The sequence below is a fragment of the Cibotium barometz genome, chromosome 5 (genome assembly GCF_041138505.1).
Source record: "Cibotium barometz isolate CiBa-2024 chromosome 5, ASM4113850v1, whole genome shotgun sequence".
NCBI classification, from domain to species: domain Eukaryota; kingdom Viridiplantae; phylum Streptophyta; class Polypodiopsida; order Cyatheales; family Cibotiaceae; genus Cibotium; species Cibotium barometz.
This window is the reverse complement of record NC_141050.1, coordinates 60,514,974-60,530,699: the sequence shown is the minus strand read 5'-3', so window position 1 is coordinate 60,530,699 and position 15,726 is coordinate 60,514,974. Positions and strand designations below refer to the sequence as shown.

The 15,726-nt window shown below is 39.1% G+C and overlaps 1 protein-coding gene across 1 annotated transcript; it reads left to right on the top strand.

Annotated features, from left to right (window-relative positions):
• Positions 1-13,694: 13,694 nt before the first annotated feature.
• LOC147638717 (germin-like protein 5-1) lies at positions 13,695-15,079 on the top strand. The gene is made up of 4 exons (XM_086796306.1): positions 13,695-14,026; positions 14,144-14,280; positions 14,396-14,532; positions 14,618-15,079. The coding sequence occupies exons 1-4, from the start codon at positions 13,779-13,781 to the stop codon at positions 14,792-14,794; spliced, it is 699 nt and encodes a 232-aa protein (XP_086652432.1). The 5' UTR covers positions 13,695-13,778; the 3' UTR covers positions 14,795-15,079.
• Positions 15,080-15,726: the final 647 nt, after the last annotated feature.

Sequence of the window (15,726 nt, the reverse complement as noted above, 5' to 3'; positions counted from 1 at the left end):
GGATTCAAAGATAGAAAAAGGAACAAATTATCATTCCCGGAGCTCATGTCTTGTTCTTTGATGGTTCATATAAGAGGAGTATACATCAGGCCACCGGGGGTTATATAATCGAGGATTCAGAAGGCGGGCTGATTTTAAAGGATGGAATACGTCTCAAAGCCAAAAGTAATAATGAGGCTGAATACGCAGCATTGTTTCAGGGGCTACAGGCTGCTCTAAAACAGAAAATTCAGAGCTAATCATAAAAGGAGATTCCCTATTAGTAGTAAAGCTAATCATAAAAGGAGATTCTTTGTTAGTAGTAAACTAGGTCTTGGGTAGCTGGCGAGCAAAGAATCTGAGATTAAAAAGGTGTCTGCTACATCAATTTACAGCATGGAGTATTCAACATGTGCGGCGAGAGGACAATCATATTGCACATGAGTTAGCCCAGGAGGTAATTGATCAGGATCTAGTAATTGCAAAAATTGAAGAGCCATTACACAGAGGGAGGGAATATCTGTCTAAGGTGGTGGATTACTTACTCTCAGGTCGCTTGCCTGAGGAGCTCAAAAAAAGGCCAAAAGTATCATTTTATCAAGAAGAGTAAGCATTATGTCATGATTGGGGATGAATTGTACATGCAAGGGGCTGATCAGGTATTGAGAAGAATTCCCTGGAGGAAAGAAATATATCATATTCTATCTTCAAATCATGAGGGAGCTTGTGGAGGTCATTATGTATTTAAGATCACCTTACAAAAGATATTATTGGAGGGTTATGTGTGGCCTTCCATCCAGAAGGATATTCAACACTGGTGCAGGTCTTGCCATGAGTGCCAGAGAATGGGGAAGAGAATCTTAAAAATGGAGCCAAGAAATATCATGCTGGTATATGACATTTTTGAGAGGTGGGGGGGGATGCAGTTGGACCCCTTCCCAGGATGGCCAAAGGAAAGTGTTATATGCTTACTGCGGTGGATTACCTATCAAAATGGGCAGAAGTGAAGGCGGTGATGAGAGTTGATAGTAAGGAATTGGCTGATTTTGTGTATGAACATATATGCTGCAGATTTGGTATTCCTCTAGAGTTATTGTCAGATAACGGTCCTGAATTTCGAGGAGAGGTAGTTGATCACTTATGCAGAAGGTTAAACATCAGCCACCACAAGTATACCACTCCTTATCACCCTCAATGTAATGGTTTGAATGAAAGATTCAATGGTGAGTTTAAGCTAATGACTAAAATGACAGAAAGCCATGTCAAAAATTGGGATGTAGAGATGAATCGTGTATTATGGGCATACAGAGTTGCAGTAAAATCTGGTACACAATTTTCACCCTTTCATTTAGTTTATGGGAAGGAAGCACTCATGCCTATTGATGTAGAAATTCCAACTTTGAAGTTTCTGATTGAAGAAGGGGATGAACCTATTAACTGTTACAGAGAAAGATTGCTGGCCTTGCAAACAGTCCAATTAGACAGAGAGCTAGCTTTTGATCACTATGCTGCTATGCAATTGAAAAGACAAGAGAAAGAGAATAAGGAGGTGAAGCAGAAAGAAATCGAAGAAGGTGATCTAGTTCTCAGGTGTATAATAGCAAACTGGACAGTACATTTCATACTGCATTCCAGACAAAGTGGGAAGGTCCGTACAAGGTTGAAAAAAAGTTTGATAATGGAAGCTATCAGCTTACTGATTTAAATGGAAAGAAGCATAAAAGAAGAGTGAATGGTCTGCGATTAAAGAAATATTTTGCTCGGTTTGATGTTAGCCTTGAAAGAAGAAGATCAAGAAGCTTGTGATGCATGCCAGGAGGTTGTGGAGAGTACAAAGGAAGATTTGAATATTACATCCCTGTTTGTGCAGCTGCTGGACATGAATGTCTCAGCAAAAATAGGGGGTTGCTAAATATGTGTGGACAAAAATAGAGGCTGATGATGTGTACATACTGTGCAGAGTACTAAGAGTTTCGGGAAATATGTAATTAGTTTGGGTCAGCTTTGAGTTTTGGTTGAGATTAAATCTGCTGAACAGGTGGAGCAGAGGCATAACCATCAGGCCTTGCATCCTCATGATGTGGTGATCTTGTTGCTTTTGTTGGCATGCATAGAAGCTCATGCATAAAGGCTTATTCATAGAGCCTCATGAGTCTCTATGCATAGAGGCTTATGAGTCTCTATGCATAGAGGCTTATGTATGAGTTTCTATGCATAAAGGCTATACATTGCCTTTATGCATGAGGCTTATGCATAATTCATGAGGTCAATCTTGTATAAGTAACCTAATTCATGAGGTTTATGCAGTCATATGCACTGAGCATAAGCCTCATGCATAAGCCGCCTCATGCATACATGAGTCTCATGCTTAATTCATAAGCCTAAGCCTCATGCATTAGGCTATTTCATGAGGTTTATGCAGTCATATGCACTGAGCATAAGCCTCATGCATAAGCCGCCTCATGCATACATGAGTCTCATGCTTAATTCATAAGCCTAAGCCTCATGCATTAGGCTATTTCATGAGCCTCATGTACTCCTCATGTATGAGGCTAATGCATAAGTTTAAGCTTAATCTTAAGCCTCATGCATTCACCTAAGCCACATGTACTAGACTAATCCATGAGCCTCATACATATGACTAATGCATAAGCTTAAGCTTAAGCCTCTATTAGCCTAAATCACGTGCATTAGGTTACTACATGAGCTTCATGTATGAGGCTAAGTCTTATGAGAGTCTTATGCATAAGCCCCAAAACATGAATAAATCCTAAAACATATAAAAATCTTTAAAACCCAAAAAAAACACAAGATAAAACATAGAGATCTCTTACCTTATAAGGCTTGTAAGTCATCACTTGAAGATGTAGAAGGAGATCCTACAAAATCAAACAAAAAAGGAAAAAAATGAGTATACAATATTAAACTAGTAGTAAACAACATTTTATTATATGAGAAGTAGAAGGGGAGAAGAGCAAGAGGAGAATAGAGGAAGAGGAAAAGTCTCTAGTCTAACCCTAGCCCTAATAAAAAAACCTATGGCTTGTGCAATACCCTAACATAGCTTCTAAATAGAAACCCTATATAGAGAGCTTTCATGGAGATATTTCCATCAAAGCTCTCTTTTAGTGTTTCTATGTAGGAGATAGGGTTAGGGATAAACTTCAAGAGAAAGAGGAATAGCTCACCAGAGAGGAGAAAGAGAAGCTTTCATGGAAAGCTAGTTTGCATAGGAGAGGAAGATGGAGATGGAGATGAAGCTTTCATGGAATGTTTGTATGCATAGGAGAGGGAGATGAAGAGCACATATCTTACTTGACCATAGGATAGGAGAGGTGGAAGAGATGAAAGAGATAGGAAGAGATGGAATAGATACCTGTCTACACAAAATCTGAAAGAGGTGAAAGACATTTCAAATGACATTATCTTTCAGCTGACAAAAGAGGCATAAGTAAACCTTTTGGCAAGTCGCTGTTGCTAGACAACAAAAATTTCACTACTTAACAACATTTTTTTACTAACTACTGAACAACGAAGTTAAATAGCTAAATTCCATTGCTCATTAATGTTAAAAGACCCCAACATCCCCTGTTGCAAAAGCGCTACTGAAACGCTGTTAAAAAAATGATGTTGTCCCATTGGCGGTGTGTTGTAGTGATAGCCCATCGTCATCCAGAAGTCCATTACCATCTAGATCTAGATACTCATCAACACCTCCTTGAACACGTGATATACACTCTACTATTGCCATAAGATAGGTCATTTGACTTTTCATTGTTTGGAAACAAGCCTTTGATCAACAAAAACAAGGAAGAATGATGATAATAAAAATTATGATATGTATGATAATAACAATGATAGCATACGTCAGTTATTCCAACCAATTTTTGTGCCTTAAGCTATTTTTGTGCAAGTGTGCAAAATTTGGATAAAAGAGTTTGCAAGTGCACAAAGGAAACTAAAAAATCCTATAAAGCACTACAACATAGTGACAGGGAAAATGAATGGAAAAGTGACGGGTGTCGCTTAAGCAACGGCATGTTGTCGCTAAAGCCGTCGTATAAAATACGGATAAAAAGCGTCATTTATGTAACATTTTTGCTCACGACGTCTGCAAACTGACGGCCATCATATAAGAGACGTAGTCGCATAAGCAACATTATTTTAAATTAAAAATTCACATTTAGGCTCTATTTTACACTACGAAAACCAGGGGAGAGGGTGCTTTTTGTAATTGAGAGAGGGAGAGATTGAGATATATATATATATATATATATATATATATATATATATATAGAGAGAGAGAGAGAGAGAGAGGGAGGTTGAGAGACAAAGGGGGGGGAAGAGATTGAGAGAGAGAGAGAGAGAGAGAGAGAGAGAGAGAGAGAGAGGGGGGGGGGGAGATTCGGAGAGAGAGGGCGATATTGGCAGAGAGAGATTGAGAGAGACAGAGGAAGATTGATAGAGAGGGATTGAGATATATATATATATATATATGACAAAGAGGAAGATTGATAGAGAGGGATTGAGATATATAGATATATATATATGACAAAGAGGAAGATTGATAGAGAGGGATTGAGATATATATATATATATATATATATATATATATATATATATCTCAATCCCTCTCTATCAATCTTCCTCTTTGTCTCTCTCTCAATCTCTCTCTGCCAATATCGCCCTCTCTTCGAATCTCCCTCTCTCTCTCTCTATATATATATCTCAATCCGTCTCTATCAATCTTCCTCTTTGTCTCTCTCTCAATCTCTCTCTGCCAATATCGCCCTCTCTCTCCGAATCTCTCTCTCTCTCTCGAACTCTCGAACTCTCAAACTCTCATGGTCCTCCTCCTGAACCATATTTTCCCGTACTTTAGGAGTAACCTTGCAACAAACCTGAATACCTTCCCTTGTTATGCCAAGAAAATGGGATCGCACTCGAGAGTAGGAGCCAGCAAACTCACTCTTGCATAAGCTATACTTTCATTTCTTGCTTCCCCCTTTACTGAATGCAGTTATAGGAGTGACATACTTCCAAAGGGGCTTAGGGGTGACGGGTGGTTTCGGCTTGAATGGGTTTACAAGAGGCACTGGTGAAGCTCATGTGGTGAGAAAAACATTGTCAAGGTCAATCTTCATCAACATCTATAGTGCTATTGTCATGTTCTCTACAAGACAGCATCAATATATGTGCTCCATTTTTTTCCCTAAAAGCTTGCTTAGTGATGGTGATTGCACGATCTAAGGCTTTGCGGTAGCCTTCACTTCTGCATTTCCAGATTCTGCCCTACCTATTGCATCTTTCACCTCCCTCTGCGTTTTCAAATTAAAAGTCTCCCAAACTAATCATCACCAATAAATCATGATATAGTATACCAAATGTGTAGATTGCAAGAATGATTAATGATGACCCCTTTGCTTTGTGATTTTAGATTGTGTTTTCATGTGGATTGAATTGATCTAAAGTGGTGGTATATCCCCTCCTTCAAAACATATCTTTCAAGATCAAGATGTTGGGTTTGATACCCATTATGGTAGATAGGAATGGTTGTATTCATGTCATCAATTTTGAAGCAATTCCCTAATTGGTTCATTGGGATTTATATAAATTTGGCAGACTTGTTACTCGCTTCCTTCAGATGCTATGAGGTTTTGTTTGTTGGTTCCAATCTTGGTTTTATCAATGGTTCTAAAGTTACATGAACCCATTTGTTTATATCTCTCCACAGGGTATGATTGCTACTAAGTAAGGGTTCAATGGCAATTTTCACCTCTGATGACAAGAATGCCATCATGTTGGCTACATCACATGGTAGGTATGCTACTCTACTATCCCTTACTAGGCATCCAATCCCATTTTTGGATCTAGGATTATACACCTCTTCCATTGTTTCAAACATTCAATTCACAAGGCCATTATCTGACTCATTCAAGGAGTCAAGCTCTTGCTCATCCCCTTGCTCTTTGGAATGTCTAGTTCCTTTTTCCATCTCAAATATTTTATGGGGTATGGTATCTCATGGGTTTTATTGTCTTTTAGTTTTTTCTTACTTTTCCCTTAGGCTTCTCTAAGCAAGCCCTTGGTTGTTTCAAGTTTTCAAATATTCTTTTCTATGCTAGGATATTCTCCCATACCTTTTGGGGTTTTTGGCCTTTTAGGGATGTTTGTTTAGGGACTCTTTGTATAGAGACACTCTCTCAGCTTGACCCTCTTAACCTTGTTTCTATGATCCCTTCTTTAAAAACATCTTGGATTAGAACCATTCACTCACCGGTTACATACCCTTTTTTATCATCTTCTCTTACCTTTTTTGAGGTAAAAAATTTGATGATTTGTGAACATCCGCCTTGACTTTGTTCATCTGGTGTGTCTAGGCACGTGATAGCACATTTGACGGTACTACAATACATCTTGATTATACAATCATGATTATACAATCTTGATTATACTAATCACGATTGTATACTAATCAAGCAAAGGCTTGTTGAAGTATTTGTGAAAGTTGTCGTGCTTCCTTGCTTGTTTTGTATATGGGCATTCCTTGATTAGGTGGTCCACTCCACACTTTATACATGTAAGCATGTTCGAGCTATGCCAAATTGTTGTAGAATTTGTTACTAAGTAGAGGCGCCCATTTTGTTTGGGTAGTTCGCTACCCTATGAGGTCCTTGGCATTGTATTGGGAGCCTATGAGTTCTTGTATTCATATCTCTCCTCATCTATTAGACATAGGTTTCAAGAATGGGCATTGTTCTAATGATACTCTATGCATACTTCTTAATCCTTGGAGTGCAAGAGATTGGCTCTTGAGAATGGTTAAAAACTTCCCTCTAGATAAAATTCTTAAGAGGAGGTGCTATGTGCACAATGTATCTTCCTATTGGAAAACTTGAAATGTTTCTCATTACATGACCCTCATCGATAGAGTGAGCCTCTTGATCCACATCTACGTGTATCTTGGATAACTCTTCTGCATCTCAATCTACATATATCTGCATCTATCTATCACAACATGCAATCGGATAATGTAGGGGAGTTGGAAGCTCTCTCCTCCACTTGCTCATCAACCATATGAGAATCATTTCCATGGATTGATTGCTACTATACTTGCTTAAAGGTAGACCTCTTTACAAAAAACACACTTTGGTGTGTGCTGAGTAAAGGGTTAGAGCCAACACTCAGCTGGTAGGAAGATCCTTGGTAATTTGATGCACTATTATCTGGAGTGACTTCGTCTTTCCCATGTAAGAGGGAGGTGATGTTGTGGCATCACGCATGCCACATGGCACCATGTGAGCTAACATGGAAATTCCACATGGGAAGCATGGGTTGACATGTATATGGATGATGTGGACATGTGTATGACATGGCCTTAGTCGATATTGCATGCCATGTCAACATATATAAGGTGACATGCAAAGGTGACAATATGATGTGGCATTGATAATGAGGTGGAAAGTCAATTTCGTTGACCAAGCTGATGTGGACGATGGAGGTGGCAATGTGAGGTGGCTTAGTGTTTATGTGGGTCCTCTCCAAGCTAATGTGGACATAAGTTGGCATGTACATGTAAGATGTGTGTCCATCCCAAAGCTCACACATGACATCATCTCTAGGCTTGGTAGATAACCAACCCTAGATTTACAAAACTAACTAGGCTTGGTAGATAACCAACCCTAGATTTCCAAAGCTAACTAGGCTTGGTAGATAACCAACCCTAGATTTCCAAAGCTAACTAGGCTTGGTTTTAGAATTAAAAGAGGAATGGAAACAAATTTGAGATTTTAACTTGTGATGATTCAAAATGGAGCTTCCCTTACTCAAATTGAGTTAACTTTTTTTTTCATGGTTCATGGTAACAATTATTTCAATCCATATAGTTTTTATCTATAGATGTTTAATTTTATCTTTTAATAATTAAATTGAAAATAATATAGAGGGCTTCTAATAATCAGAATAAATTTTACAAATAAGATCTACAAAAAACCAACCATTGGAATTGTAATTTTTTTTACCATAGATTCACATTATATTAGTCTTTACCCACGATTTGGTCTCTAGATCTACACAAACGCACAGATGCCCATATGAGGACGAGCTTTAAGATCCATACCTATAACGAGATTACGATGATGAATATCAAGAAGCTTTGCAAAATCCGAATGAACAAATCGATGATGCCATAACTTGCAAAATCAAGATCTCCCGGAGCAATAACAACATTTGCAACATCATCATTCAAAGAGAGATCAAACAGATTACCACGTCAAGAAGCTACTGGGATAGTATGCCCATCCTTCTCAGTTCGACACTTTGTATGATCAAAACCAACAAAAAGGCCAAGATCAACAAGCCAAGCAACACCAAGAAGATTCCTTTGAAGATCTGGAACATGCAAAACTCCTCGCAATATTGTGGTAGAGGAAAGGGTGCCAAGATATAGATCACCAAACACCCATGACTTAACAAGTAGTGTCATCAGCGAGATATACCAATTTCTTAATTGGAAGAGCATAATAATTATGAAGCCATTGAGATTGGTAAGTCATATTACCAGTAGCACCAAAATCAACAATAAAAAGAGAACCAACCCAAACAAGAATTACTCTTGCAGGAGAAATACCATGATGAACACAGTTACCTCTCCTGATGATTATGTTCATCACTACTTATATATTTAGCAACATATGCGTGATTGCGATCTTGATCATATCGCCTTTTGAAACAACGATGAGATGGATAATCGGTATGACCACAATAGTCACAAGGAGTACGATTTTTGGAGGAATTCAAACGAGGTTGCTTGGTGGTAATGTCATGTCCCTCATCATAGAATGCATATGAATGGAATTAACACAATTGATACTTCCTTTCTCTTCTCTTCACAATAGCAAGATCGATGATGCTTTGATAATCGCGGTGTTGTGCATATGTGTGAAAAAGCACCCTAAAGGTGCAAGATATTGTGGCAAGATAAGAATGCCACATGTAATATTGTATGGTGTGTGAGTGTTGACCAAAAGAGTGGAAAAGTGAGTGCCACACATGGAGGATGATGTGTAAAGTGGGATAAGGCTAGAAAGCCTATATCATTGTATGGTTCATTGTGATATGCAATAGAATTGAGTGTTGAGTGTGCAATCCCTCTCTCTCTCTTATGGAGTTCTTAGTGTGGTTTAATCCACCTTAATTATATTGCTTAATCTATGTCCTTCACCATGATCAATCCCATTTTTGGATTGTTAACAATACCATGTTAAAAATACACAAACACGAAGAGATATGGATAGAGTGACTCAAAGAGAGAAAAGGAGGAAGAGAGTTATGCCATATACGCTCCCAAAAGACTAGTTCATATTGATTATGAGTTTGTATATATAGATGAGATCTAGGTCGAGTTAGGGTGTGATATATATAGCTCCAACACTTGACACCTGCCAACCCTAAGCTCATGAGAATGGCAAACACGTCGCTCTCCTATCGATGCAAAGCCTCGACAATCAACAAACCATCATGGAATCCTCTCCTCATAGAAATCATCGGGATCCAGCAGGCGTAGAATGAGGCTCATAAGTAGAGGGCACACATCGTCCTGCCATAGGAGCTCATAGGCGGAATGGAGGTGGCGGTGTACCGGGTGATGAGTTCGAACCTGAAATACAAAAAAATTAGAATATATGAAACATTAAACTGTAATATAGTAAAATATTATGAACATAGCAATGGACATTCTTAACCTTTTTGGAGCCATTTTGTATGGATGATTGCAAAAGTCATAAATAAATAACAAGTTAACAACCCGCGCGCGTTAAGTGTGATATCTTTTGAAAATTCAAATTTCAAATGCTATGTATTAATGCCCTAGCAAGACAACTCACCCCCTTTATTTCAAGCGTAATAGTTTGTATACCATGCCTAAGCTTATAGTATGTCATCTTCTTGTTTTATACTAAGGTTTTATTGCCTTTGATTTTCTTGCTTTTAATAGATAGTATAGATATATGGATGATTTAAAAAATACTAATTCTAAAATGTATTTTTTTGCAATGTAGTAAGTTTTCATTTGTTCTAGATAATAATCGACCTGCATCTATGTGTAAGGAGTCATGGAGACACTTTCGGAAAGAGATGCATGCATCTAAAGTTGCGATGGATGCAAAAGAAGGTAAAGTGTAATATTTTTTATGATCGAGTTCATAATTAAGTAAAACGAATGTATAAAAACTTATGTGAATATGTTCTTGGCATCTATTTTCTTATATGTAGGAGGCTCACGAGCAAGGGTGCAGAGTGGCCATATCTCCCATCTTGGGAGGATGGGGAGAAGGGGCTTTGTTGCCCATTTTATACCTAGCTGAATCTTTATGCTTAATTTGTTTTGTGTGCACATGTGTATATGAATACACAATTGACATCATGATCTATTTTTTTTTTAAATAAACAGACGAAAGATTATGACCGTGCACCCGAGATACAGACCGCCACATATCGTGGCTATAGGACATTGAAATCAAAGATTACCGATCCACCGAATGCATTTGTTACGTATATTCAATAAGTAAGATAATATATTTTTTCTTAATTAAATTTTGAATTAACACTACTTATGTTTTAATCATGTGATCTATAGGAGCGATGGGGCGAGCAAGATATGGCAGAGGTGGACCGTCAGACGCAGGAGAGAGAGATTTGCCATGAGAGGGGCGAAGCATAAGGGGATGATGAGTCCCCCCTCCCTGACGATACCACAGAGGACACTCATGGTCGGGGCCAAGGCCACAGCATCCGAGGTCTCGAGGTGAGGCTAGATATATAGCTAACCATGTTTTGTATATTCTCCACTCACCACATATATTGTATATATTTCCTTTAGGATTTTGTAGTCTTTATACCCCTCATTTTGTATATTTACATATATAGATATACACATAAATTTCATTTCACCTATTGTCTCATCTCTTGTTAAAATTCAAACTTTATATGTCAATTTATGTTTCTGAATTTAAATTTTGATGGAGATTATCATGACTTACCTGATGAATAATTTGCCATTTGACGAGCTTAATGATATTCCACGTTCAGACGTTGAGATGTATTTGTATGTCGTGTCCTAGTTCGAATCGTCACAAGTATCAATGTAAAGCGACGATGTATAAGGAAAGAGACAATGTGTGAGATATCGATCGAGAGAAAGTGTATGTATGTATATATATATGAGAGAGAGAGAGAGAGAGAGTGTGTGTGTGTGTGAGAGAGAGAGAGAGAGAGAGAGAGTGTGTGTGTGTGTGTGTGTGAGAGAGAGAGAGAGAGAGAGAGAGAGAGAGAGAGTGTGTGTGTGTGTGTGTATGAGGGAGAGAGAGAGAGAGAATATTTTGGCCTTATCTCTCTAATATAATAACAATATCATGTGTTTCTTATGCACGTGGGCAAAAAAAAATCCCGTTGAGTGTTGCATAAGCGATGCTGGGCGTCGTTTATACGACACTACAAATGTCACCTATATGACGGATTTTGCGTCATTAAATACGTTGCTTTGGCAACACCCCACAGCGACGTGGATATAGCGACACAAAAAGTGTTGCATAAGCGACGTTTTCTTATGACGCTACTATCCTGATGTGTTGTAGTGAAGGCGTAAGAGGAAAGACTTGGAGAATGAGACCTTCTCAATAAAGTAAAAAAATGAAACTCATTTTCTTGCACAAAGGCAACTAAAAGATCCTACAAAGGTTATTCCACGGGAACACTCACGGGAACACGGATTATGGAAGGAGGCTGGAAGCAATTAATGCAAGAGAGCGGGATTGTAGCCATGGGAACATAAAGGCGCACATAATTTTTCCATATTTTTGTGCCGAAGTGCAATGTAAATTGTTTTAGGCCAATGTGAGTTCTAAATGAGAGTTCTAAGTGTATTAAGCAAGGCTCACTTATGGGGTTGTTCGTCCATGTGTGAAAGAGGCCTAGGGTTAGGGTTAGTGACATCTCTATAAAAGAGATGTTAGCTAAAGAAAGAGTACATTTTTGGCCATTCTCATAAGCTATTGAGTGAAGCTCTTGAGCTCTCAAGCTATGGCAACTCTCTAACTCTCTCTCTATTGTACTCTAATGAGCATCAAGCTCCAATGAGTATAGCTCCACTTCTTTCTCTTAATTTATTTTAGCATCATTGAAGTAGATTAATCTATGATTAGTTGAATGCTTCTTTCTTTCTCTTGTGTATGTTGCATGCTTGTAGTGTGTGTGTGTAGTCTCCATTGATGCAAGCTCTTGCCCACTTCATTGGCAATGAGTTATTCATGGATAGACTCTCTCTATGAGCTTGTGGGTTTGTGAATGTTACATTCTATGCTTGCTTAAGCTTGTGGGTTAGTAGATGCATGCTTATGGGTTTGCTGGCATTAGGGAAAGCTAAGATTTAATCAATGTTTGAATGGGATTAAGAGATTGCCATGCATTGCTTGTTCTCTTGATTAGTGTAGTGGATTTAAGGGATTGAGAGATTGATTGAGGTGTTGAATGGTTGAATCGTCAAGTGGAGTATGTGAGCTCTCCCTCAAGGGATAAGCCTTTATGCACTAATCGGGTCGAGTCCTCGGATTGACATTGTGTTTCTTAACACATTTGTTGATCGGTAGTACTCTATGAGCACTATATTGCACGGTAGAGAGAACCGCTCTACAAAGGCATAAGAGGAAAGATTTGGAGCACGAGACTTTCTCAATGAATAAAGGTAACAAAGAAAATCAAACAATAAAGTTAAAAAAATGAAACTCCTTTTCTTTCACTAGAGGGGAAATGTGAGAATAATCAAATAATAATTGATAATTAAAGGGTGCTTCCCTCGAAAGGACCCACCCCCCTAGAACTATGTAATAGATCATCAACAAAAATCAAGAATAGTGTATTCGTGTTCTCACATCATCTCTACTACTCTCAACCCTCCTGCACAATAACTCTATGATAAACATATTCTCTAATATTTGCACATCCCCACCTATAGTGCACAATGAAAGTTCGTCACTACCTAATCTTGGGTACCTCCTTATATGAGGAGCACAACTTGAAGGTTCATCACTTTATTATCTTGGGTTGCTCCTTATATAAGGAGCACAACGGCACCAAAAGCCTAAAAGCTAAGTAATATGTAATAAGAAACTCCCAACTAGTGTTTAGAGGAAACCATTTTTTTCCCTACACTTATGAATATAAAGTAGTAATTTTTATTTGGAAAATTTGCAGCTAAATTAAAAGTAGAATATAATGTACTTTGCAGGTTTTTGGAATTAAAAACAATAGTACAAAAATGAGAGTATCTCCAATCCATTGTTATAGAGTTTCCACAGGTTCTGTGAACGTGTATTATTAGTGTGTAACAAATGTTGCCAACGTGTATTGGCAATAATGCGCGTGAGCCAGCCGTTCTATATCCATTACGTGTTAGTTACATTCTCAAAGCCTTCTCAGGAAGCGTCCTTCTCCTTCTGATTTCTAGGGTTGGGTGCAGTTGAGTGCACGACAACGATGCCAAGCTTTTGTCAAGAAAAGGCATTGAAAAAGAGAGGCAGTCCACTAGACCCCACTATCAATGTTTCTATATATGCGGTTGATACTTTGCATCATGATCTCCACCTGAGGATCTACTTTTGAGAACATGAAGTTATCCCGCAAATGGCTTGCCCCAGACGTTAAAATTGGACACTATAAACGCTAGTTTCGAAACTACAACCTCCTCCTTCCTTAGAGACACACAGAAATCTTATCACCTCCTCCTTGGCTAAGTAGAGACATATATGCTCCTGTACCGTAGTGTACTGATCTGTACTAGAACATCTTCACCATATCTAGCCATGCTAATTAGCTTGCTTCTGCTGTGTATGTTGCCAACTGTGATCATGGCCTCTGATCCTGATCCGCTCGTGGATTTCGCACCTGGAGTAAAGTCCTTCGTGTTCCGAGACATCTTCACAAACGGGGAAATCGTGAAAGACACCGGGGGTATTCGGGCAGGCTTGAGCACAGACAAATTCCCCGCCATAACGTGAAAAACGCCCTCCCATGCTTGTCTCCTCTCAATGTATATGATGCCAGCAGTTAAGCTGTGGTGAAGCATCATTCTGATTGATCTTTCTTGATTTTGGCTGTCTTATTGGCGCAGAGGCCAGGGGCTAACTGTCGTCAGGTTCCGGCTAATCCCGTGCGGTTGCCAGTTGGCCCATTCTCATCCAAGGGCAACGGAGGTTCTATCGCTGATAGCAGGCGGGCCTCTGCAGGTCGGTTTTATCGACACTCGAGGTACCTACGTCTCTCTCTCTCTCTCTCTCTCTCTCTCTCACACACACACAGAGTCGGTCTAGTCTCGATCCGCAATGGAGCATTACCTTAATCTTCCTCATCACACCGGATGCAGGAAACGCCCACATCAACCTCCTGTACCCCGGTGATGTCACATTGTTTCCTCGAGGATTGCTTCACTTTGAGCTCAACGTAGGCGAGAAGGAAGCAGAGTACATATCCGCCCTCAACAGTCAGAATCCGGGCACATTGGTACGTTAACTCCTTCGACCCCTGAGCACAGAAATTACCGGCGGTGGCTTGCAGACTAATGATCATCTTTTTGTCTGTGTTGCAGACAGCGGCGGCGGCGCTATTTAGAGTTCCCGAGAGGGCGCTTGCAAGCTCATTGGACTTGCCGTCCACACTCCTGCGAAAGATTAACTCCACGCTGACACATAATATGGGTCCCATTTTGCAAAAGGTGAAGAGGAGTGGGTGTGTTCCTGGAAGGGACATCACGATCGACTTTTGAGCATATGCACAACATGTAAATGTTAAGCCCATAGCATAGGGGCTTCAGCCTTCTCTTGAGCTTCCCCATTTGTAGACACGTGGTGACGATTACCATGATCTTTGGCCTTAGGTGTCTGTTGAACAAACACTTTTCCCCTTCCCCATAATATATTGTTGTACACATTCTCACTCTTTCCTCTTGATGTGGTGAGATCTATTAGCACTATTCCAAGCACTTCCAACTAAAAAGTGAAGAACACAAACCTTGTAGTATCGTTCAAGCAAAGCAATTGACTGGGTACTGTTACTAGATAGTCTATTCCACTACTACCTGATGACCCATTTTCAACGCTTGGTTTTGACGGTGGCTGCGTCGTCGAAATACCCGTTCAATATAAATGTCGAAGTATTACGTCGAAATATCCATCAAAGCTGAATGTCAAAAATAAGCATCAAAATATCGGTCGGAATAAGTGTCGAAAAGCGCGTCAAAAACTAATTTTTTTTGATTTTTTATTTTGGACTTCCTGAAAAAATTAAGTGTGCAAAAAAAAACATTGACAAAAACCAAGTATTTCTTGGTAAAATAAAATTAAAATAAGATGTTATAGCTCATCACATCGACTCTCTCATCCTCAACTAGATCCATGGCTCCGAATACATCTATTTCCAAAAATACCTCTCCATCTGTATCTTCGTCTCAATAGATGTAGTCTCTATATCTTCCTCTTCTATTTCAGGCATTAGAGGCGGTTGTGTTGAAAGTTGTTCTTCTATTTCTTCTTCAAATTCCGGATTACTTGCTGTGTTTGCTTCTGGTTCAAGTGCTAGTAATTGTTGAATTACTATACCTTCATTTGATCCTTCTTCTAGTTGTTCAGCTGGATTAATATCTATTTGTTGTGCTTCTTGCAGGGATTTCATTAACGTCTTCACAATTTCGTGATCACG

Bases quoted from the DNA above. Each gene is read 5' to 3' on its own strand.
- LOC147638717 (XM_086796306.1), top strand. From the start codon at position 13,779: ATGCTCCTGTACCGTAGTGTACTGATCTGTACTAGAACATCTTCACCA. The intron at 14,027-14,143 runs GTGAAAAACGCC...TTATTGGCGCAG, and splicing joins GACAAATTCCCCGCCATAAC to AGGCCAGGGGCTAACTGTCG. The intron at 14,533-14,617 runs GTACGTTAACTC...TCTGTGTTGCAG, and splicing joins GTCAGAATCCGGGCACATTG to ACAGCGGCGGCGGCGCTATT.